Here is a 23,019-nt window from a genome sequence, read left to right as displayed (position 1 = left end):
AGGACTCGATTGATGTGAATGTTCACTTACCTTGCTCGTGAAGCAGCCCTCCTCCACACACCCTCACCCCTGCAGATAAGCTTCAAAGCCTTTCAGAGCATATTTAGAAAAAGAAGAGTTGGTTTCACACCTGACTGATGGCAACTTATCAACATAACAACTGAAAAGCAGTTATCTGAAAACCAGTACATTTTCCTGCCCAGTACATATCTAGCACCTGTTTAAAACACAGCCAACCTTCGTAACAAATGCTTTCACACAGCACTGACCGCTCTGTACACGTTTATCTTTTTTTCTTTAAATCTTATGAAGTAATCCACAGTAACCTTCTTTGACCACAAAGAACAGAAGCCCAACTACATGACTTTGTATCAGAATATAGAACTTCATAAAACTGCAAGGGGATAAAAAAAATAAATAATGACTTTTTTTGCATAGATAACCAGTTTTGATGCTTTATTTTGGTGTTCAGAACTGCTGTGAAAACTCTTCAGAGTTATCTTTCCAGAGCAGCAAAGTCAAAAATTCAGTGACTGCTTTGAGACTGGGTTGTGAACATAAAACTTACAGACCTATTTTCCAGGAAGAGTGATGTTCTAATTGTTTCACGTTACTCACAAAGGAAAAAAAAAAATTCTAACTCGTTACAAGGTGCCTGTTGAGAATGCTACTGAATGAAAAAAGATGAGCCATGTTTTGCCCCAGGTGTCACCAGGACCAAGACTGAAAATGTAAGCCTTGCTTGATGCACCAGACAGATTCACCTGCAGTGAGTCATTTTTCATAGACAGAAGCCCTTGCTGTTCTTGCTGGTAGTGGTATTGATTATCAACTGTTTTCTTCTTCCTGGTCTGAATATCAAGGAGCTAATTCCACAACCTGGGAGACTTTGTAAAAGAGCTGATTCCATGAAACGCACTCAGTTCCATTATGCTGAAGAATTGCATGGCATGCCTTGGCTCCTGTGGGTTGGCAGAGCAGAGTTAGCAGTGAATGTGCTACAACCAGGCAGCTCAACAAACCCTCAGAGGAAGGATGGCTTCAGCACTCCTTTGATTCACAGGGCTGCTCACAAACTCTTGCTTAGGTTGGAAGAGGTACAGCCAGAAGACTTGCAGAGGATAGAGAGGAAACGATCCAAAATCATTGCATATTCTGTGCTGACAACCGAAATAAACAAAATGAAGTGGAAAACAGATTTGGAGATAACCTATCTGTCCCCAGTCCTGACATGCAGGAGATATTCTAGATTACCATGGGACATCACAGCTTGCAGAATCAACCAAAGGAGTAATAGCAACAATTGATATCACTACACTTGCAATAAAATAAAAAAATAATAAGGAGAACTTCTCCTCTTTCCACTTTGTAATTCAGGCAGGAATCAAAAGAGTTCATGCTTTTATACAAGAGCAATAAAAAAAATTAAATATTTATTTTGAATAACAAGCTAAAGTTCAAGCTGCAATGTTGGCAATGTAGATTTTAAACACAGATCACAAAAGCGTGCACAAAAATGTATTTGAGCAAAGAACAAAATAATACTAAGAATTATACTAAACAGCTGCTGATTTTAAAGAAACACAAAAGGCTGTAATCACTATACAAAATATAAAATGTATTAAACACTACCATCCACAGAACAGAGGTTTATTTTAGCTTGATTATATTTAAAAATTATTTGTGAAGTTATTTATATAGTGAATTGTAAATGAATATTATACAGTAACCTCCTTTTGGTCTGCAAAACCTTTGTTGCACTATAGCACATCCAATCACATTGCAAAAAAATGATTTTTTTCCTTACCATCAATAAAGAAAAATCATTGATAATACAATAAATGTTGTCAGGTCTACAAATAATGAAATTAAAAATGACTCCTTCGACTCTGAAGCTATTTCCATGCAAAGTCAGCACTTGCTCGTTTCAACAGAGTGCACTACACCAAGCAATGTCCAGGGTCATAGATGCTCTTGGTAAGACTAAACCTTACAAAATAAAAATAAAAATCAAAGATTGAATGTAGTCATGCAACCCTCTTACTACTGGATATACCCACTGTGTCGCTTATCAAATTTATTGCCTTTCTGGAATATCACTCAAGGCATCCAAATTAGACTTATGATAAATATACACATAATGAAAGGACACAATGCTATTTGACACTACTACTGGTAATGTCTGTGCTACGTGAAAGCACCTTTAAAAAGAGCCTATGCGGCAAGAGATAAGTGTCTAAAGATTCAAAATGAATCAACAGTATTGGATAACAATATAATTCTCAACTCAGAAGCTGCCTCAAGATTAGGTGCATCTTCAGTTAATGTAACAGGAAAAAAAGGCAATGGATTTTATTTCATTAATTGTATCCACTCATAAACTGACCTAAGGCCACCAGATGTGCAGACACAACAAATTTTCTTTTCTTTTTTACAGTTCTTTAAGTTGTAGGATGATAAAGGAATAGATCTATTTAAAAACAAACAGCTATTTCATCTCTATTAAGAGGTGGCACCAGGCGTCGGGTTCACGTTCTGAGTGGCCACCTGTGGTGCAACTTCAATGATTCGTGGTTTGTCTATGATTCTGGCCGTGCGGTTGCCCTTCTCTACAATGCCAATAATCCATGCTTGGTGACCTTCGCCGTATTTTGGAGACTTGATCTCGGCACAGAAACGTGCTGCCTGTTCTCGTGGTAAACAGATAAGGAGACCTCCTGCAAAGAAAAAAAGCAGCGCCTTTAACGTCTGTTTGCAAAGAATTTCAATCTTCATCTACAAATTCCTATTCAGACAAGCACTCGGTGACTTCATGGGTTCTGTCGAACTGCAGGACTCCAAGGAAGGACACAGTGGAAGTCTGTGAGCTTGTGCTTCACAGGAAGAAGTTTGTTCCTGAGTTCAGTGTTTGGCGTGTACGTAAATCCAAATACACATAAAAGATGCTGGCAAAAGGACATCACACTGTCGCCAGCAAATGACATCAAAAACAACACCAGCATTGTAAACTTCTAACAGAGGACTGCAAAGTGCCTCTACAAGAAGTACACACAGAAGTGTTCTGGATAAAGGTCATGTTCAGATACCTATAACCACATACTGGCAGCAGCTGATTCTGCAAGTAATCTTATTGCCTTTGATGACATCATTCATCAAAATAGAAACTGTTACAAGAGAATGTAAAAGGCAGAAAATCAAACCCAGGCTTGATCCAGAGCTCCTTTTGACAGTCAGTCTCTTTGACCCCATGGTTAGAGAGTTCCCATTTAACCTTTTTTAGCCTTTCCCATAAAATCTTTTCTTACAAAGACAACAGAAAAATATCTATTTATAAATGCTTCTCAGAAGTAGCACAACAGTTGGTTAGAAAAGTTGCTATTAAGTTAGTAAATCAAAGAACTTCTGCATTCTAAAATTCCCAAAGCACTGATGATTCTGCAAGTATCATGGAATCACAGAATGGCCAGGGTTGGAAGGGACCTCAAGGACCATGAATCTCCAACCCCCCTGCCACAGGCAGGACCACCAACCTCCCCATTTAATACCAGACCAGGCTGCCCAGGGCCCCATCCAGCCTGGCCTTGAACACCTCCAGGGACGGGGCGTCCACAACCTCTCTGGGCAGCTGTTCCAGCACCTCACCACTCTCACACTAGAGAACTTCCCCCTGACATCCAATCTAAATCTTCCCTCCTTCAACTTAAAACCATTTCCCCTTGTCCCGCAACAAATACTACAATGAGTTTTGTTGTCAGCTCTAGCACAGATTTGCAGAGAGCACTGATCAAGTCATTAAATATTTTGGTGTCATCTTCTACTACAAAAAGTTGCATATTTCTGTATTGCTTACCTTTCTTGCCACTCATGCTGCATTACAAATTTGTGAAGAATTGCAACACAGAGCAGCAAATTCATCTACAGGTGCCTAGTTAAACCTCCCAGTGTCACGTGCTACAGGCAATTGATGGAGCCAACATCTGTAAAGTGCTGTATTCAAAGAGACAGCAGCCTCTTGTAAGGAACATCTGAGTATCCCCCACTGGAAGATGTTTGGAGAATACAGTCAATAGTTTGGATTTCCCCAAGCAGGAATTTGGGCACATGCTAGAAAACATTCTTAAAAACAGTGATATCAGCAGAGTGCCTGTGAGCTATTTGACAGCTTTGTCCTGGTGAAGGGCAGCAGATCAGCAGCACAAATTGTGCCAGCACGCTCTGAGCCAACCCTAGGCACAAAATGCCATATGCTGAGCCAGCCACTCTGGGCTTGGTGCCACCACCTCCTCCCCTGCAGTCTTGTGGCTCAGTGGCTCTTGGACAGCATCTTAGAACCTGGGGCACCTCTACATTTGTTTTTCCAAGCTATGGGGAAGCAGCAACTACTGAACAAGAAAATTTGTAAGGATATGTGGACATATCAAAGTTATTCTTTTGGTTCTGTATGAAGCAAGTGAGGGTGCCATGGAGAACACCTACCTCTCTCACAGGGATTTCTGAACTTAACATTCAGTTAACAGCAAAAAGCAGAAACACCATAGCATTACTCCAGAGGTAACAGACAAATCAATTGCAAAGAAATTATGTGCCATTCCCATGACAGGCTCTAAATCAAGTTGAAGAGTGACTTCTGCCAACTTTTGCTGCAGGTAAATCAGGGAAGAGATTTGTAAGTTTCTAAGAGTTTATAAGCAGAGTGCTAATCAGTCAGAATGGAGGAGTGGAAGTACAGCAAGAAAGAGCATGAGAATAATCTTTGTTATCTTTTTCCCATGCAGCCTTCCTGCAACTTTGTATCACTTGTATGGCCACCCTGTTAATGTTCTTTACAAGAATAGAAAAATATACCTAATTCCAGTTTCCAGCTGAAACAGATACCTCCCACCTACTGGCTATCCCTCACACTTTGATCTATAACCCTTAACGAAGGCTATGAACCTATCAGCAGTAGGACTCTAGTCTGTGGCAATCGTAATTACTTCTCTGGCAGGCTGACCAGTCCCTATTACCCTTTAGGTAAGTTCTAAGAACTTCCACTACATGACTTGTGCTGCCAGCTGCTTTGAGTGCTTTTTGTCCTATACACAACTACAAAGTCTTCACCAGTGCAACGTCACAGACACCAGGAGTTTAAGTTGCTGCAACACAGCTGCGGAAAATGAAGCAGAAGTGCCACTCTGCACTGAAGCACGCAGCATTTCAGGTTGTGCCAAGTTTCAGAGGTCTGCATTCACCACTCCTGAAGACAAAGCAAACGGGCTGCAGACTAAAAGAACAAATGGCTGCAGTGGTTTTTGAGAGTTCACTGGATGCTTCTTTTTGGAGATGGAAAGGATGCAGATATTTGCTACCTGTTCTGGATTATCCTTCTAAAAGCGTAAGGGTTTTTGGTAAGTTTTGAATATTGCTATTTTTAAACTGTTGTACTGCAATCAGGGAATGATCTACAGAAAAAAAAGGACAGACTAGACAAAGTCCTGCAACTAAGAGATGATTTATAAAGAGTTCATAAATCAAAATCAAAGTTTCCTTGCTTCTGTTAACAGCTCTCTCATCGTGACAGCCCTTTTCTATCCATTTATGTTCACAACATGCATGGAAAGACTGCATTGTTGAGATACCTCTACTACACTAACAAAGCTGTCTGACACCTAATACCAGCTCCAGCAGCAGAACAGGACTGGCAAAAATACACACATGCAAGAGTATCCCATGCAGAATGTTTTTCTAACTTATTTCTGCGAGCAGTCAGTCTGATAAACAGAATGAGGTTCTTTAAAATAACCACCTGACTGCAACTTTAACCATTACAAGGAGTTACCTAAAAGAGAGCACAAAATCATGTAAAACTGGAATTTTCAGAAAGCACATCATAAACAGCAGTTCCTGGAGAATGGAACTGATGACATGAGATCTTTCCAACGCTGACTTTTGTCAACAGGTGCCCAGCAAATGTGCACTGGGAAAAAAACAAGTCTTAAAATCCGTTCAAATTGTTTTCCAGTACATTTCTCATTGCCTGCCCACTCTACTGAAAAACATCTGTTCACAAATGAAAAAGCTACAGCATTTCTGGAAGTTTAAGACAAGAGAGCAAAAATGTACATTATATACTTCAACATGAAACAGCCCCCCTAAAAGGCATCCTCCCAACTGGACATACAGATTCAACAGAGCACACACTTGCCTCCATGAACACCAACCCTGGGACACAGAGTATGTAAACGTGTCGGATCATCCAGTGTTAAGCACAAAGCCAATGTATGCTGTATAGCCTCCAGGCTTCAGCTATCACATTCAGCTCTTATTTGGCTGACATTGCCCTGTAAGAAATCCCCACAGTAATTTTTAATGTAGGAACACAGGGCTATGAAGAAATCAATATACATTTTTCGAGGTGCCCAATGCTCACAAATAACCAGATGCGTCTCGCTGTTTTATTCATCACCATCTATCTCTGTTGAAAGGTAAGCCAGTTCACAGTTTCAGAGGCACCTCTTGCTCTCATTCCCAAGAAGGATTTGGAAGTTGGCTGTTTTCCCCTTCCAAGTATTCTTGCAGCACTGCGTACATCTGCATTGTTTTTACACTCTTTTAGTGAAATGACAGCCTTGTCCCCAGGGTGCAAAACGAGTCACCGATCTTAAGATTCAGGCACTCAGTTTGCAGCTAAACCATTCCGTGCCAACTGCCACTTAGCCAAAAGAGCATCTTGGCTTTCCACTTCTGTGCCTAAGCTATTTTTTAGCCTCTGTGTAACTGATAACAAATGTCCTGTATTCAGGGCAAGCAGCAGCATTACCTGCACACTAGTTACATGGACTGGTAGGTAGTAAGAACCTGTCTGGTGGTACCAACTGTATTTACAGTACTGTATTTACAGCTTGCCAAACAGTCATCAGATATTTCTGGCCTCAGCTGACTGAAGCTGGATTTGAACTCTTCAAAGGGTTCACGTCCCATATCCTATTACACATCATCTGAGCCACACACCCTCTGTAGGACAGAGCATCTGTTATAAACACAGATGGCTAAGGAACAATTCCGCAGATCATGGTAAGTCATGTATTCACTAGGGGAAAAGTTTATGGCTCTCACTGTGATGCTTCTTTCCAGATCTTCAGACTGTTTTGCTTCAAGGGGCCCCCTCTGTTGTGTACTGCAGAGAACTTGGATAATACTTTTGGAGAGCAGGAAGAGGGTGGGGAAAGGAGATAAGAGAAAAGACAGATTTGTTACTGTATCTTCTTCATTTCCCAAAGTGAACAAATGACATTGAAGAAGAAAAACAAAATGGAACAGAAGATTTGAGGGGAAAATGAAATACTTTCAGCAGAAGATAGTGATTATTCCAGTAGGCAGAGTGGCCTACACTTATTAAGACAGCGTTCAAACCACAGCATCAGAAGTTTTTCATCACCTCAAGACTTTAAATGTTCATCTGAAACAAACTTGACATCCACAGCCTGATTCTCATTTAGTCTCTATTCACTGTCACTGCCAAGTGGCAGCTTTATTAAACAGAAAGCCCCAAAACTGAATGACTCAGAGGCTACATTCCTTTCTTGCTTCTGCTTACAGTCCCTAACATCAGGTTTCCTAAGCTTAAGGGAAAAACATCTGTATTCCTGATGATCATGGACAGAGGAGGCCTCCCTCAGCCTCTGAGACTGGTCCACTCAGCACTCAACTGCACACATTCATAATGAGAAACAAAAATACAACTCATTTGATGAGGAAACCTATTGCATGTGGCTTGGCCTTTTGAGAACACCATGGCAGCTGTGCTGAGACGCTCGAGTATTCACCGTTCTGGAGCTAATAATTATGAGAAAAATAGGTAGCAAAAGAATTCAGAACCATCACTGACTTTCAACTGTAGAATGTTCCAGATGCCAAACACAGTAATGGTTTCTGTAATGGTGTTTCATAGGAACAGGACAGGAGTTTGGAAATTTGGCTGAAGAACCTGATTGTGAACAGTTCTATGGCTAATGCTCTTTAACTTGACTAAAAGTCCAACCATGAATCTGAATGCAAAGTGCAGCATTTATACATTTAAAACGTTCTCATATTCTAACATGGATTTAAAAGGAAGAAAAAGGATGGTGTAAGTGTCACCTACCTGAAGTCTCTGGACAAGTCCCATGCATAAGGCCAAACATATTGCCACAAGCCTTACTGACAGCAGCCATCTTAGCAAGAACAGGAAGATTATGAATAACAAAGGACACCTCATTTCGCTGCTGCTTGGCAAGGTTTTGTGCATGTCCCAGGATTCCAAATCCTGTGATGTCCGTAGCTGCATGTGCATTGAAAGTGTGCATAAGTCCAGCAGCTTCAAAAGAGGGAGAAAAACAATTAAAAAAAAAAAATCAGGAAAAAAGTATCGAGGAAAGCAACGTTTCAACAACGTTATGCAGTTTGAATGTATACCTTTAATTTGAATCAGTTCTGCTTGCTGTTGAAATAAACTATGTAGGTCCTCCCCTCCCCAAAAAACAACAACAAACAAACAAACAACCCAAAAAGCCCACCCCAAAACTATTTCTGAAAGGAACTGGAATTTCACCAAAACCACATGCAGCCTTTAAGAAAATTCAATTTGTATTTAAGATATTAAGTGATGCTGAAAATCGAATAATGCAGTTATATTTATGAGCACGCCCTATTAGACGTGCACTACAAGTTTATATTAGCAGTCCATGATAAAGGGGTTTGTTCCACTTTCAAACTTCCCCAAGTTGAGGATGAGAGGTTCTGAGTTCAGCTTTGCCCTAAGGGCAAGGACAAGGTTCATCCTGTATCAGTTTTCCCACATCTGCATTCCATGACAGACCAGGGGAAGAAAAAAAAAAAAAATTTAGACCAGAACTTAAAGTTCTGGACACTTAGCTGAGGAACTAAACAACAAATCCTACAGGTCACAAGGGAAGGAAGGAGAGCTGGTGGATGGACAGACACAGGCAGCCCTAAGTCCCCACTCCCCCACCAATGCAGTGGTGACATTCTTGGGAGTTTGCGACTATAAGGAGCCCTGGGTACCAGCAAGGCACCTCTGCCTGCAGGACAATACTTCCAGTTCTGAATATCTGAGCATTGCTAAAAGGGCCTGACAGAGGCGAGGGGAGAAAAACAAAACTAGGAATGTTTTGCCTGTCTTTGCTGCATCTCAATACAGGAGCAGGACTGAGTTATCTTCCATAAGACAATCCTGGTCATTTATTTATCCTGGAAGATTTTGTGAAAGAATGAAAAACAGTGGGATGATGTAAAAAAATACCAAATGAAATCTGAATGAATAGAAGATAAATTTAACTATCTCCATTCGTTCAACTGAGAAGGAAACATCTAATTTTGTTCTTGGCTCATCTGAAGATATTTTGAAACAAAGGGAAATCTTGCTTTAGAATTTCTATGGTAAAATATTACTCCTACCAAAATTAAAAGAAAAAAAAGGTGCTACATATTCTATACTTTGGGAAACACATAATATGGCAGAGGTCATAATCTAAAAAAATTAAACTGAAGCATACAAAAATTAATTTTCCTTTTCTTATTCCATTCCCATTTATTTTAAACCAGTCTGGTCCTCCTGAGTTCTCCAGACACAAAAAATACAAATGAACAAATCCAATGTATTTCCCTAAAAAAAAGAAAAAAAAAATACTAATTCACTCCGATGTTACCCACAGCACTCATATGAGTCATAATCATCTCCAGCAGCATTTGTGATTTTGCTGTATAATTAAAAGAGGGCGTTTGATTTTAATTTGCGTGCTTCACAAACACTGAGCAGCAGAAAGATGTGGCAGAAGGCAGGGATAACGCAGTTGTGTCACATTTCCCCATGGCAATGAAATGAAATGAAGTATGGAACTGGAAAAAAAAATAAAAATAAAAATAAAAAATCCCACCACAGTCCTTCCCCCTTCCACAACAGACACATTTCTTCTTACCTGTTCGATTCAGCCTTGCCATATTCATCATTGCTTCCTGGTATGCTAGTTCTACATCTTCCTGTGTTACCACTAGTTTGATTTTGTTCCATTTTTCTGGCTAATGGATGAAAGAGTGAAACAATTTTCTTAGGTTTTTGTCTATCTATTTTAAAACACATTCTTATCACTGAAAGTTCTAATCCGAAACGCACTTTGTTTTTTTTTTTTAACCTTCAGCTTATGAATAATACAGTGTTTTACTTGGAGGTGCTGAAGCCTCCTGTATGTACTTTACCCTGCTTGTACCCATGTGAAGTTCATCTCAAGGTCTATGAAGCACCAAAGCACCTGAAACATTGCTCTCACTTGCAGAGTGGAGTAGTGGAACAACCTACCCTATGCAAACACAGCACAAAACTTTCTGGCTTGAACTCTGCAACCAAATAAAAATAACTTTTTTTTTTTTGCTGGATGTTGAAATTCTTCATCTCTGGCTTGTTTTTTAAATATAAAGTTCTTCATTCCACATTTGGACCCTTTGATCAGGAAAGGCCACTGATATTCAGAAGTCTAGCTCTCAAAGATGTATACTGTGGTAGGATGTAATCACTAGTGAATTAGGATTAAGACAGTTTCATAAAATCTATTTACAATTTAATATCAACACATCCTTCCACCCCTTCTCAAATCTCACGTGGATTCATGCCTTCATCACATGCTAAGCAACACTTCTCATCCCAAAAGGCTCTCATGATAATTTAGGAAATGGTACCTTATAAAGAACAATTGTTTTGTTCAAAGCTGATGTAACTCCAGATCCAGAAGGAAACAAAGCCACCATTTAACTGTTTAGATCAACACCGCACACTAGTTTAATTTCCTTCTTTTTGCAAATAAAATTACAGAGAACTGAACTAAGAAAGATTTTTTTTTTTAGAGCCACAAAGCCTACACTGCTACTGCAAAGCATAAACACATAAAAAATTTCTTACTTAACCAAAGGTGAAAAACTGCTGAGAATTGTTGCATGACGCTGCACTGACATCAAAAGAGGCTTGTCAAAGAGGATCTTATCCTTAACAAATGAGAACTGACTTCCAGTGGTGTAAGAAGGAATCCAGAAATGGAAAGAAGGGAAAGAGGCTGGTCAACCAAAACAAATCATTTTATTTTATTTTTTTTAAGACCAAGGAAGTACAGAAGTAAGATCAGGATTTCTGAAATTAAGTTGAACTTGGTTTGACCAAGTAAGAAAGAAAAGCATTACTATTACACATAGGACAGGATTAAGGTTATTCTTACTTCTGTTATGACTGAAAAACACAAACAGCCATTTTATATTAGTTTTCAAATTATGTTTTTGAGGCTGATTGTGGAATGGGAACAGGTAAGAATGGCAATCACAAATGTGGTGAAAGCAGGGCTACAGGCTGGGAGGGCCACAAACACAGGCAGGCTGCAAATTAGACACAAATGACTCCCACTGTGATATCATACCATCAAATACTGGCACAATGGGATTAGCAGACAGGAAACAAAGCCAGACCGTTTGCCCACATAACTTCAGATGGCAAGTTTAGATAGACCCTTCCCATTCAGAAATCTATCATAGCTGGAACTAGTGAACCCTTCCTGGAAAGGCACATGGAAGCCTTTCATGCTTATGAGCTAAAAGAAAAAGAGACAAAGGGTTGCCAGTTCCCAGCTGCTGACTAATCACTGCACACGAGCATCTTGGTAGCCAAATTCACACAGCTTCATCACCTCCAGCACATCTCTGACTGTGTTCCCCTACAGAGCCCAGCTCCCTGAAGCCTCTTTACAGCTTCTTTCCTTTGCATCCCACCACAGCTGTTGCCAGCAACATATCTGAGCCTCGATTGCAGCAACGCTGCCAGTAACCAAATACAGAGGAAAAAAATTTGTCCTTGTTTGAATCACGCTTTCATTAAAGCAGCTATTGCATGGTTGTTGCCACAAATCATCCTTTAACAAGTCACCAGGAACTCACTCACTACTGCTCTGTGAGTATTTTTTCATTTTTTCCTCTCCAAACTTGTTTTGCAGTCACGTACCTCCACACCTTCTCTTCCTCCCTGGCCTAGGCAGAAGCTTGCTGTACCGTGTACCCTCTCCCACATACTTTTCAATACAAAGTCAAACTCCATACTGAAGCGTGATTTACAGGTGGCTTTGAGATGGGTAAGTCTAGTTCTGTTTTCCTTACTCTTTCACAAGACAAAGCTAAAGAAAGGGCAGCATGATACTCAGAAATTTCTCACCACAAGCAAAGATATATGCTGTTTACTGTAAGAAGAGAATTGATTTCCTTCTGTCCCCATTTTTCAGACCAGAAAGTGTTTTTGGTTGACACTCGAGGAAATTACAAGTACTTGAAATATGTGGAAATTCAGAATGCTGTTAATTTGCAAGTCTGTTTGTCAGTAAAATAACAAATGTGTAAAGGAGTGAGATTATGGCCAGAAGACACACTATAAAACATGCGTCTTGCTTCATTTGATTTTCCTATCAAGATTATCTGAGGTCTTGATCCTTGTATCTGACTGGAAAATGCAGGATTCTGCAGAGGCCAAAAAGTCTGAGCCATACCCTGTCCATTTTAGGGGAAACATTATTTATCTGGTTGTTCACACTTCAGAATCCAGCAAAGGTTGAAGCTGGTTCTCTTCCACTTTTGCTAACACAAGCTTTGGAATTAAAATTCAGACTAAATCAATTTCAGCTCACTCCTCTGCCTGTCTATTGGCTCAGTAGTCCCAAAAGCAGAAAAGATGCATCTTTCAAAAACATAAACTGAGTAGCTATAATTCTGAAGACATACACTGGGAGCCAGACAACATAAGCAGATGCCAATTTTGCAGTCACATTTCAGTTCAATAGTTACATTTTTGCCTGAAGTAACAGATGGAAATATGTCTGCATACATAATGCAGCTAGTATTATTCCTAGTGAATGCACAGGGTAACACATGTGAAAGGTAGAGATATTTCCGGGTACACAAGCAGAAAGTATGAATCCAGACAGGGCCTAACTGACATCAACCAGCTTTTGCCAACTACTTGGGCATGTGGAATAGGGCATAATTTCAGCCAGGGTGCCAGTCTGTTGCACTGTTAGTCACCAACTCTGTTTGTTACAGCAATGCCTGAGAACTAGCTAAGAATTAGACCCAATTAAGATAGGCTCACTAAACTCACTAAAAATGGTAAGCTGTCTTGGTTCCAAAAGAGCCTTGCATGTAAGAAGATAAGGCTGACATAACAAGGAGGAAGAAGAGGAATTAATTTCTATCATTCCTGGCTGAGCACTCAATACACTCTTCATACTGAAAAGTATATGCTGCAGTTTTTCATTCTGAGGTTTTGAGGGAATGGGGAAGGTCACCTTTACCTCCTGCCTATTTTGTTTTTGGCAGTGTACTCACAATATCTAGCCACTGGTGGACGGCTACAGCCACTTGTGTTCCCAAGGGTTTAGTTAATACAAGCACATCTCCTGGCACTGCATTGTCTGGCCTGAAAGCAAAGAATTCATATATTAATTACAGAGTGAGAGTCACATGTTATTAGGAATAAGTGCTGATAATTAGATTTTCACAGACCCATGTATCTTATTGTGCAGATAAAAAAAAAAAGACTAATTGCTGAATTACCCTTTGGGATTCATTGCCAAGGGGTATCACTGAGCAAAAACACTGCAAACTTACTTAAAAGTACTAATCCTTCTTTCTTGGAGTAGAACAAAACTTGCAATCAGACAAACACAAAATTACACTTTTTCTTTCAATTTACTGAAGATACAGTACAGAATAGTGGAGGGAAAAAAACAACCAAACTATTTTGCTTACTCAGGACATAAAATAAGCATCACTAGGCTCACAAATAAATTCCTCTGTACAATGCAGCATGCCACAGTGGGACATTCAAGACCAGCCACTGTTAATCAGCCAGAATGATGTAAGCACAGCAATTCTCCAGTTCTTACAGCGATTAGCAGGTTAATTGGGAGGTATTTATACATGCATTTTACACTCTGACAGAAATTTATATCCCACAACTGCCTTCAAAACATGGACAGGTTAGAAGCTTAACTGTCCTGTCAAAAGGAGAACAAGACCAAAAGATACCAGGGGAAAAGGAAAAGCACATGCTGTTTAAAAAAAAAAGCAAAGAAAGGACAGAAGAGATGTGGCATCTGTTCAGTGCTAAGGACAAATGCAAACAGGAGAAGGTACTGCTTTACTCATCAGGAGACAGATCACAACATGGAATTTAAAGGATTTTCACTGTATCCCGTCAGGCCAATGCCTCTGATTGTTGAGTGATTTAACTTACATTATAAATTCATTAGGCTGACAGACTGTTGTGGCCACTCCTCCTAAAACAATCCAGGGATTTAACACTGTTTGGCCACCAGTAACAGATGTTCCTGCTTCTTCTGCTGCATCTTTGAAACCCTGGATAATTAGTGGCATCACTTTGTCTCTTTCCTAGAGATCAAAACAGAAGTCAGAGTTCCATACACAGCAGTGCTAGTCATTTCAAGACTGGTCTATGGCTTTAATCACTCAAGTCAAATCCCCTCATGGCAAAAAGCTGATGACAGAAAAGCCAGCCTTGGGAAGAAGTCAGCCTGCAGAAACCACACGTTATCCCATAAAGCCATGGTTTTACAGTTCCTTGTAAAACGCTGAAGAAACATTCTCCAAAAGGTCTTATAAAAGTAGAGAATTCAGAGAGTTCTGCAAACTCAGAACAACTATTCTGCTATTGTAATCAAGTACAGCCTAGCAGTGTAGTGCAATAAGGCAAAGTTAAATCAAGCTGCATTTGGCCTCCACTAACCCTGTAAAATTTCAACTTAGTTTCTTCTAAGAATGAACAATCCTTTTTTTGCTAGAGCAAACAATCAAATATGCTGGTAACTTCCATCAAAAAGAAAAAAAAAAATTAAAAGAACCTAGTTCAGTTTCTTCTGCTTCAAAGAGATGCTACAAAGCTGGTAGAAGGAAACCAAAAGTATCTATCCAAATTTGTACATCAATTGGTAATCAATTCCTGCCTTAAAGCACAGTAAACAGGAGCAGAAACTCCATTTCTGTGGGGATCCCAAAGCAGGAGCAGATTATGATGCCACAGAAAATTGAAGTTTTAGCAAATAATCTCAGAGTTTATGAGGCAATACTTGCTCTATGAACTGAGGAACTGATTGAGCCATCTCTTCTTTAAAAATTCAAAGTTTGAGGAGAAAACACTAAAGCTGCATACATTCTAAGTATGTATAGTTGTTTGGGTCCTTCTTCAGAAGGGGGTACCCCAAATCTTACCCTGTCTGTCATTTTATTGCTGACTCCAAGGAGCATCAACATGTTGTCGCATTCTGTGACCCCCATGGCATAAAGGTCACTTAAGACATTGGCACATGCTATCCGTCCCTGAAAAAGAAAGAAGAAAGAAAGAAAGAGAAAAAAAATCTGCATAAGTTCAGACAAACACCTGCCACAAAAAAAAACCCAAACTTTTTTGCATGAGTTTTGATTCAGGCAGCTGTTTATTCTACAGGTTGCTCAACTCCTGAAATCCATCCATAGACATGGCATGATCCATCACATGCAAAGTGTCCACCTAGAAATGCAGATGGCAGCTCCTTTGATAGGTAAGGAGAGAACTCATCCCAGTGAGCTCTCATAACATCCACCAATGTTACGGTGCACTTATTTACAGCTGCAAGGAAGCTAATCTGAGAAGTGAAAATTAGTTGCTTCTGGATTGGAGTAAATAGGAGACTGAGACCTGGATGAGAAAGCTGTTTGTTCCCCTGCACCGCCCCTGAAGCCACGCTTACTCTCCAGTTTTCAGGACAGCACTCTTCCTTCCAGAGGACACAGCTTGCCTCTCAGGTGCTTTTCCTGTTAGGATGTCACTAATGAGCTGCCTGCAGAAGGCACACACGTTCAGGTCTCCCATATGTGGCCTGACACCACTTAGAAGCACACCTGAGGTGATGCATCTGTCTGTCCCACATCACTTGTATGGTGTGAGAGATGTCCCTCCTCTGTCCCTTTTTCAAACAACAGGATAATGCTGAATTTTGCTGCAGCAAGTACATCTGTATTAACTTCCGTGTGAGCATCACATCACTAACAAAACTTTGTTCAAGAGGCCTTGTCTTCTGTCAAAGGTTGCTCTAATAAATCTTGACACTGACAGGACTGAGGAGGCTTCACTTGGGTAACACAAGCTTAACTACTCTAATTTTGCTAAATTAATGGTTTTTTTGAGTGTAAAGCCACTAAAAATGAGACATCAAATGTCCTGATGAAGACGTAACTTTCCAACACAGGATACGTCTTTAGGGATGGGAAATGATTTTAAAACACAAATTCTGTTTTGTTAATCTGGAAGACTCCATGCATTTTGTTTAAAACAGCTGCAAAACTGTACTTGACATCTGCTTCTATGATCTTAAACCTGTGTTTTTCATAAAGTTCAGAGGCGATGTCATCATGATAAAAGCAATCTGCTTATTCAACACCGTTTGGACTACAGAAATATGCTTTAGTTGAAGACAGATTTATGGGGCAGAGGGAGAAAAAGAAGACATTTAAACACATTACTACCATCTCCAGGACATTAAAATCTAATCACACATTCAGAGTTCTTTGCAATAATTAGTATTAGCAGGCAGTTGCTTTACTTTCTGATGACATGAAATAACATTTCCAAATCACAATTGAATATCATTTAGCTTTTCATAAATTTAAGAGCTTCCAATGGCATCGAGGGACTCCCTTATATATTTAGAAATCAGAATAGGTTTTAATTTATATCTCAGACTATGAAGAGAAGAATGAGTAATGGACCACATAGTTAGATGGCGATTTGCTTTTATGCTTCTGGATGTTTACGAATACCAGAGCCTGTCATTTTCCTTTTCTGGAAGGGGACTATTCAACCATCCCTCACTATTTTCAGTATTTATCAAACCAACTGCTGGTTTACACCCTCTTAAGGAATGACAGATAAGTTCCTAAACTCACAGTGACAACAGCTCTCTATTCTAGTAGTCCAAGGTCAGCACAGTGCTGCTTTTGCCAGTTGGCAATGCCATTAAGGGAATGAACTTGGAGAGTGCAAGCAACAAGTCCCAAGCTGCAGAGGGAACTAAATTATGAATGCCAAGTTTGAATGCCAAGAAAAGTAATGGGATTCACAGATGGGTCAGCCTAGCTGTGTCCCAAACATCACCTAAGCACATGACTCATTGAAACACAAGAATCCACTGGTAATTGTATAAACTATACATGCAAAAGATGGAATATCAGCCTCTCATCCTCAGTGTTCAGTGAAGGTTCTTAAAAGAGCACCAGAAAGTTCCCTGTAAGAGAGAGGACTAGCCAGTTCCCTGCTCCTGTATTCCAAAAGGCCTCTCCACGGTGCCACAGAGAGGCCAGTACCAGATCTACTATTGGAATCTTTAGAATCTTTATACCACAAAGCCTGGTTTCCAACTTCCCCAGTCTCAAATCATGTAAACTGAAAAGCCCCATGATGGATACAAATTATACAGGCATATATTCTAGGGATAATTCAGATAACACACGAGGTGTTCTCAAGAACAGAGCTGAAGAAAAAGGGTCAGGAAGGATCTAGGCTAGCAAGAAGGAAAGTAGGAATTGGCAAGGCAGCAGCAGCCTGTCCTGAAAAGCACAGATATGTCCAGAGCACACTGCATTATGAAGCCAGGTCACAAACCAGGATTCCTGAGTCTAAGGGTTTTATGGAGAGTTGTATTTGCCTCTCCTTCAAATCACATTGGTCTACAAAAGAAAAAAGCCATTGGAGTGAAATTAACATTGAAAAGCAAGAAAATGAAGGACTTGAGAGTTAGGAAATGCTAAGGTTATAGCTGATGGTGCCTGTGGATCACAGTGCAGACTGACTAACATGCAATCACAGAACCTGGACTAAGGCCAAATTTACATTCCACTCCTATCACATTGGCCTAAGCCTCATCTGTACACAGACCCACGTCTCTCTACTGCAGCACCTCAATAATCCCTCTGTATCCCAGAAGAAAACAACCCATGCAATTCACCACAACCTTCTTATGCCTTACAAATTTTTGTTACAAGGTGAGAAAAGTTTCTCAGCATGGTTCAAACCTAGTGAGCAGGTCTCAAAGAACAACCAACAAAACAACAAAAGAACATGCAATCATATAAACAGCAGTAAAAGCACTGTCTAGTGCAAACAATCAAATTCCAATTACAGGAGACACATCTCTTTCATTTAGTGACCACTTGTTGGAGAGCTCTTTACAGCATTATTAGGGCCTTTTTAAACATACACTTGTTTTCTCACTATCTGGTGTTCAAGTCAATGCTTGAGGTAGGAAAACCAAAGTTCACAAAGCACTCTGAAGTCGCCAGATGCTATCACCAACTCCTGTCATTTAGACTTTTCCAGTTGTAACTTGGCACCTGGTTATTTTAGAACCTCAAAAAAGGCAAACTACTGTATGGTTCTCCTAAGTGGAGCTTCCTGTCTGCTGCTTTGTAGTTTCCCGTTAGGGCTTTTTCAAGCCAAATCTCACAGAAGAGATGGAGGAAAATTTAAATTCAGCTTTCATCTACAACAAGAGTTCTGCAGCATTCATGGCTGCCATGGAAAGGACTGCAGGATCAAACATCGCCCTTCCCTTTTCACTTGCATTTGGAAAGACTCTGAATGCAGTTATCAAACAGTTACTGATGCACATCTAGAAAAAAAGGTCAAAATTGCCATCAGATTGGTGAGATCAAACCAAATCAACAATATATTTAACTAACAATTCAATTTAGTCAACTTACCATCATATAAGGATCATCCACAATAGGATAAATATAATCTGTTGTCTGAACCAACGACAAACCTCCATGTCTTAATGGAATAACACACGTGTCCATCCCGATTCCTGCAAAGAGAGAAATCCATCACTGAGGTGAGTAATTTATCCTCAGTTGTCTGTTGGTCCTTACAAGAGACCTTCAGAACACTGTTGGGAAATACAGCACTCAGTTCTGCCTGGGTAAAGGCAACAAACCACTTTCTTGGGAAAGCACATTACACAGGTGAGGAAGAACAGGCAAAGAATGAGAACTCCTGACCAGAACAGAGCAGAGGTGTAAATAACTAAAAGCAAGAATGAAACTACAACATTTTTCAGTTTATTGCAGTAAAGTGCACTCCTTTTAAGAATGTCTGTGCTTGTATGTAAGTTAAAAGTGAAGAGGAATTCCATAAATCAGTGTTGACAAAAGTAAACAGGGTTTCCTGTCGCTCCTAACTCAACAAAAACCTGGTGATGGTTTTAAAAGGGCACAGTCCCTCATAAAGAGCACTACCTCACTTCAGGTGAAACAGAAAGCACCACAAATCACAGCTAAGGTCCTTGGTCAAAGAGGATTCACCCACTTGGAGAGACCCTGCAACAGCATACCCTCACCTTACTTCTGGGAGGATGAAAGGCAGCAAGCTCATCTGCCAGACAGGGAAACACTTGGGACAACAGCAATAGCACAAATGCAGCCTTCTCTAACTGTGGATATTCAAACAGAATAAGCAATATTAAAACCTCCAAGCATTTGCTGTGATGCAGAAGCGTGTACAAAAGTGGCAGGTCACAAAGTAAAGCACACTAGCTGCCCATGCCCCCCATTGATTATCTCCAGCCTTGAAGCAGCAGCAGGTTGCCTACCTCCTTCCTAGGCTGACAGCAAGATGCCTGGCACCGCTTTGTATACCCAACAGGGCAGGGCTCCTCAAAACAAGCACTCTTCAGGGAGCAGATGTCACACAGCAACTTTCCTCCAGGAAAACACACTCCTACCAAGAGCTACAAGCAAGCATTTGGCAGTCCTTGCCAGGAACAGTCAGCCACTGTCATCTGAGCTCCTGCAGAGGACATGGAGCAGAATGCAGAGGCTGCAGAGGCAGAGAGCTACAGAGACACAAGGTCTTGCCTCAGAAAAGAAGGGATACCCAGAAACAGTCATTTAGGGCTCTTCATCCTCTGCTTAAGCCAGCAAGCTGCTATACATGATGCTCAGCCTCTCCAGAGAGGCACATACAAACAGTTAAAGAGGGCTGGCTCACACACAGAGCCCTCAGCTCACCTATTCACGCCATAACATTGCACGACTGACTCTGTGCTGTTTCTGACACTCAGGCACCACGGGCTTTCTGAGGCTACATTTACATTCCATGCAAGAAAACCCAAACAAAGAAAAAAACAGCAAAGAGGTCTGATCGTAAATAAGCAACTATTCAAAGAGATGACTGAAAACAGTGACCTGAAGGTCTACAACAGCTCAGGGAATTCCTACCAAACCTGCAGTTTCTTACTCATGGATATACTCACAGGCACAAGTAAGACTGCTCTGGGTAACACCACTTGTAGAAGTGAGGGATGCTTAGCCTGTAAGAGGTAATTTCCCTTTTGACTGTATCTCAAAAGAACTGTGCATACCACAGAGGCTGTAAAGTTACCTGCCTATCCCTTTTAAGCAAAAGGCATTAGAGGCAATTAACACCTAACTTATCTAAGGACAAACTTCTTAAAGAGATTCTCTCACTGGAAGCACATATTTAAGACATCTGCTTTCTCCACCTTCCAGTACTAAGAAACTTCCTGTTACACAATAGCACACGTATGTATTGCTGGCATTTGTCTGCTTTTTACCTTTCCATACATCTGGACAAGAAAAATCTATCAGTAACTCTACTACTGGTAACAGCCTGTAAGCTTATAAGGAAAAAAGCTACAAAATTAAACCAAACTATTACTGAAATGAGAAACTTGCCAAAATGAAATGTTGCTGCGAGTAACATTTAATTTAGAGAAAACACACATAAATAGCAATTTAGGAATAAAACAAACAACAAGTGCCCCTCATTAGGCAATATTAAATTGTAGTGCCATCCCAGTTTGACACACAATTACTGCTTATGTATTTCATACAAAGATTGCTATTGTCTAAGTAAGGGCTCCTTACTGATCTCTTGTTGAATTCAATACTGGAATAATGGCTTGCAACCTGTTACTCTGCTAATAGGTAATTAGCCATATTAAAATAATTTCAAATAATGCTGTTGAATACTAAACTGATAATTAAATAACTGCAGAATAAATACTACACTGATATTCCTAAGTTGATGAAAAAATCCATTCTGCATTGCGAAGTGGAGATCAACCACACAGGGCTGAGTAAACAGGCAAACAGAACATAAAATGTCATCAAACATGTTACATACATTCATTTCTCTATATCAATATTAGGTACAGTAGCTGGTATCAAAATACCTACGTTTGCCCTGTTCCCCACGTAGGTAGCTTGTGCAGGTTGTTTTCCCTTATTGCTTGCATCATTGTGCAAATACCAAAGAGAAAGTGAAGCTGGCAAGAACACAGATCTTGGAAAGAGCCCTTCCCAGGCAGCTTCTACAGGTGAGCAAAAGTTAAGAGTGGGGTACAACGAGAGGACTGAAAGGAAAAAAATCACAGCTGTGAAACAATCCGCTCCCAGTCCCTCACGTTCTCTGCCCCAGGAATGAGGGGAAGGGAGAAGGGAACTTCACCTTTAAGTCAACTAAGATCTATTCATCACACAGGTTTAAGAGGACAGTGTACTACTTTAATGTTCTGGATGTTAACTGATACTATTTCAGCTTGGAAAGCATCTACTGGGAAGAGGGAGGAGGAGACCAATTTCTAAGCACGTCCCTGTTGCTCTGGCCATCCCTGACCATTTTTTGTTCATAGTTGAGTGCACCACAGGACGTTAAACAATACTGTTCTCGTGTCCTCGATGCCTACCAGACAACTCTTCAGATTTCTGGGCGATGAGCATGCATTACGCAACGTACAATTCTCAAACATTAAACAAATAGCAGATGAGATCTATGCAGACAAAACAAGACAGGATCACACGCGACGAGAGGAGCAACTACTTACCCAGCCTGGGCATGACTGCCCCCAGGAACTGTTCATCTTCCTGAAAATGGTTTTCTTGTAGAGATTCGAGCAGCTTCTGTAAGACATCCTGAGGCACTTTGCAGCCTGTGCCCTTCAGCTCCGTGAAGCGGGTCAAGCGGAAGCTCTTGTCCAGTTCGTAGCTCTCTGGGTTAAATGTCTCTCGAACAGACATGGTTCTCTCCCACAGAGTGCTGGCCTTTCCCTCCCCAGAACAATGGCGTTGGTCTCCCTGCTGATCAGTCTAATTGAAAAAATTGGGAACATTAGAAAGTTCTAAGGCCTGCAGTACAACGGGTTTTCCACATAGAGCGAGTTAAAAAGAGAGAAGTGCAAGAAATGACAGTTCCCAGAGCACTGGAGTCAATTTCCAAAAGGAAACATGGGCTCTCGTACTGCAACACGCTCAGCAGAGACATCTATTTGCACTCAACCCAGTGCAGGACTCTACTTTCAGCCATTTATGTATTAATCACATAAGAAAGACTTTTCAAATAATGGCTCAGCTTCAGTTCTGATGTAAGAAGCTGAAACTCCATACCTTTTCTCCTTGGGGGAAAACAGCCCTGATGTTATGTTGGTACAGGTAGCAGAGGAACAAAGGCTGTATGTAATCAGCCTGCTTTACCTACAGATATCCAGTTTACCTTTCAGCATGCCTACAGACTTAAGAACCTGAAATATTCCCGGCCCCTCCAGCCCTTTCTTAGTTATCCAAGGATACTGAGAACACACAGAGAATTGGCCATTAGAATGGTAATGCAGAAAGAAAAAAATGATGCAACTCATTTAATAAAATTCTTAACAATGCACATCTAATTTTAGAACGTTTTTCCACTCTGACTCACATACAACACAGTCCAAAACTAATAGAGGCCTAACTGAAAGGCTGACTTCTAAACAGGAATGGATAGGATACAACACCATCCATCTGCCCTGGAGAAAAAGCTTTCAAGAATCTCTACAAGCAACCTGTATGCTGTGGTTTCCTAGAAAGCTAAGATCCTGCCTCACAACAGCAAGAGGAAGAGAGACAGAATCTCAGAGA

General features: G+C 40.5%; 1 protein-coding gene across 1 annotated transcript; it reads right to left on the bottom strand.

The window, feature by feature from the left end:
• Positions 1-441: 441 nt before the first annotated feature.
• Positions 442-22,215, bottom strand: SEPHS1 (selenophosphate synthetase 1). The gene is made up of 8 exons (XM_010717360.3): positions 21,954-22,215; positions 18,811-18,914; positions 15,286-15,393; positions 14,294-14,448; positions 13,384-13,474; positions 9,957-10,056; positions 8,123-8,335; positions 442-2,717 (listed from the first exon to the last, which is right to left on the bottom strand). Exons 1-8 carry the CDS (start codon positions 22,144-22,146, stop codon positions 2,503-2,505), a joined length of 1,179 nt encoding a protein of 392 aa, XP_010715662.1. The 5' UTR covers positions 22,147-22,215; the 3' UTR covers positions 442-2,502.
• Positions 22,216-23,019: the final 804 nt, after the last annotated feature.

Source organism: Meleagris gallopavo, chromosome 1, assembly GCF_000146605.3.
Source record: "Meleagris gallopavo isolate NT-WF06-2002-E0010 breed Aviagen turkey brand Nicholas breeding stock chromosome 1, Turkey_5.1, whole genome shotgun sequence".
Taxonomy (NCBI): domain Eukaryota; kingdom Metazoa; phylum Chordata; class Aves; order Galliformes; family Phasianidae; genus Meleagris; species Meleagris gallopavo.
Note: the sequence above shows the minus strand (reverse complement) of the source record. Positions and strands in the feature narration are given on the sequence as shown.

Coding starts and splice junctions, on each gene's coding strand:
- SEPHS1 (XM_010717360.3), bottom strand. CDS start 22,146: ATGTCTGTTCGAGAGACATTTAACCCAGAGAGCTACGAACTGGACAAG. Junction 14,449..15,285: donor GCAATAAAATGACAGACAGG/GTAAGATTTGGG, acceptor TTTGATCTCTAG/GAAAGAGACAAAGTGATGCC. Junction 8,336..9,956: donor GGCAAGGCTGAATCGAACAG/GTAAGAAGAAAT, acceptor CCTCTTTTGAAG/CTGCTGGACTTATGCACACT.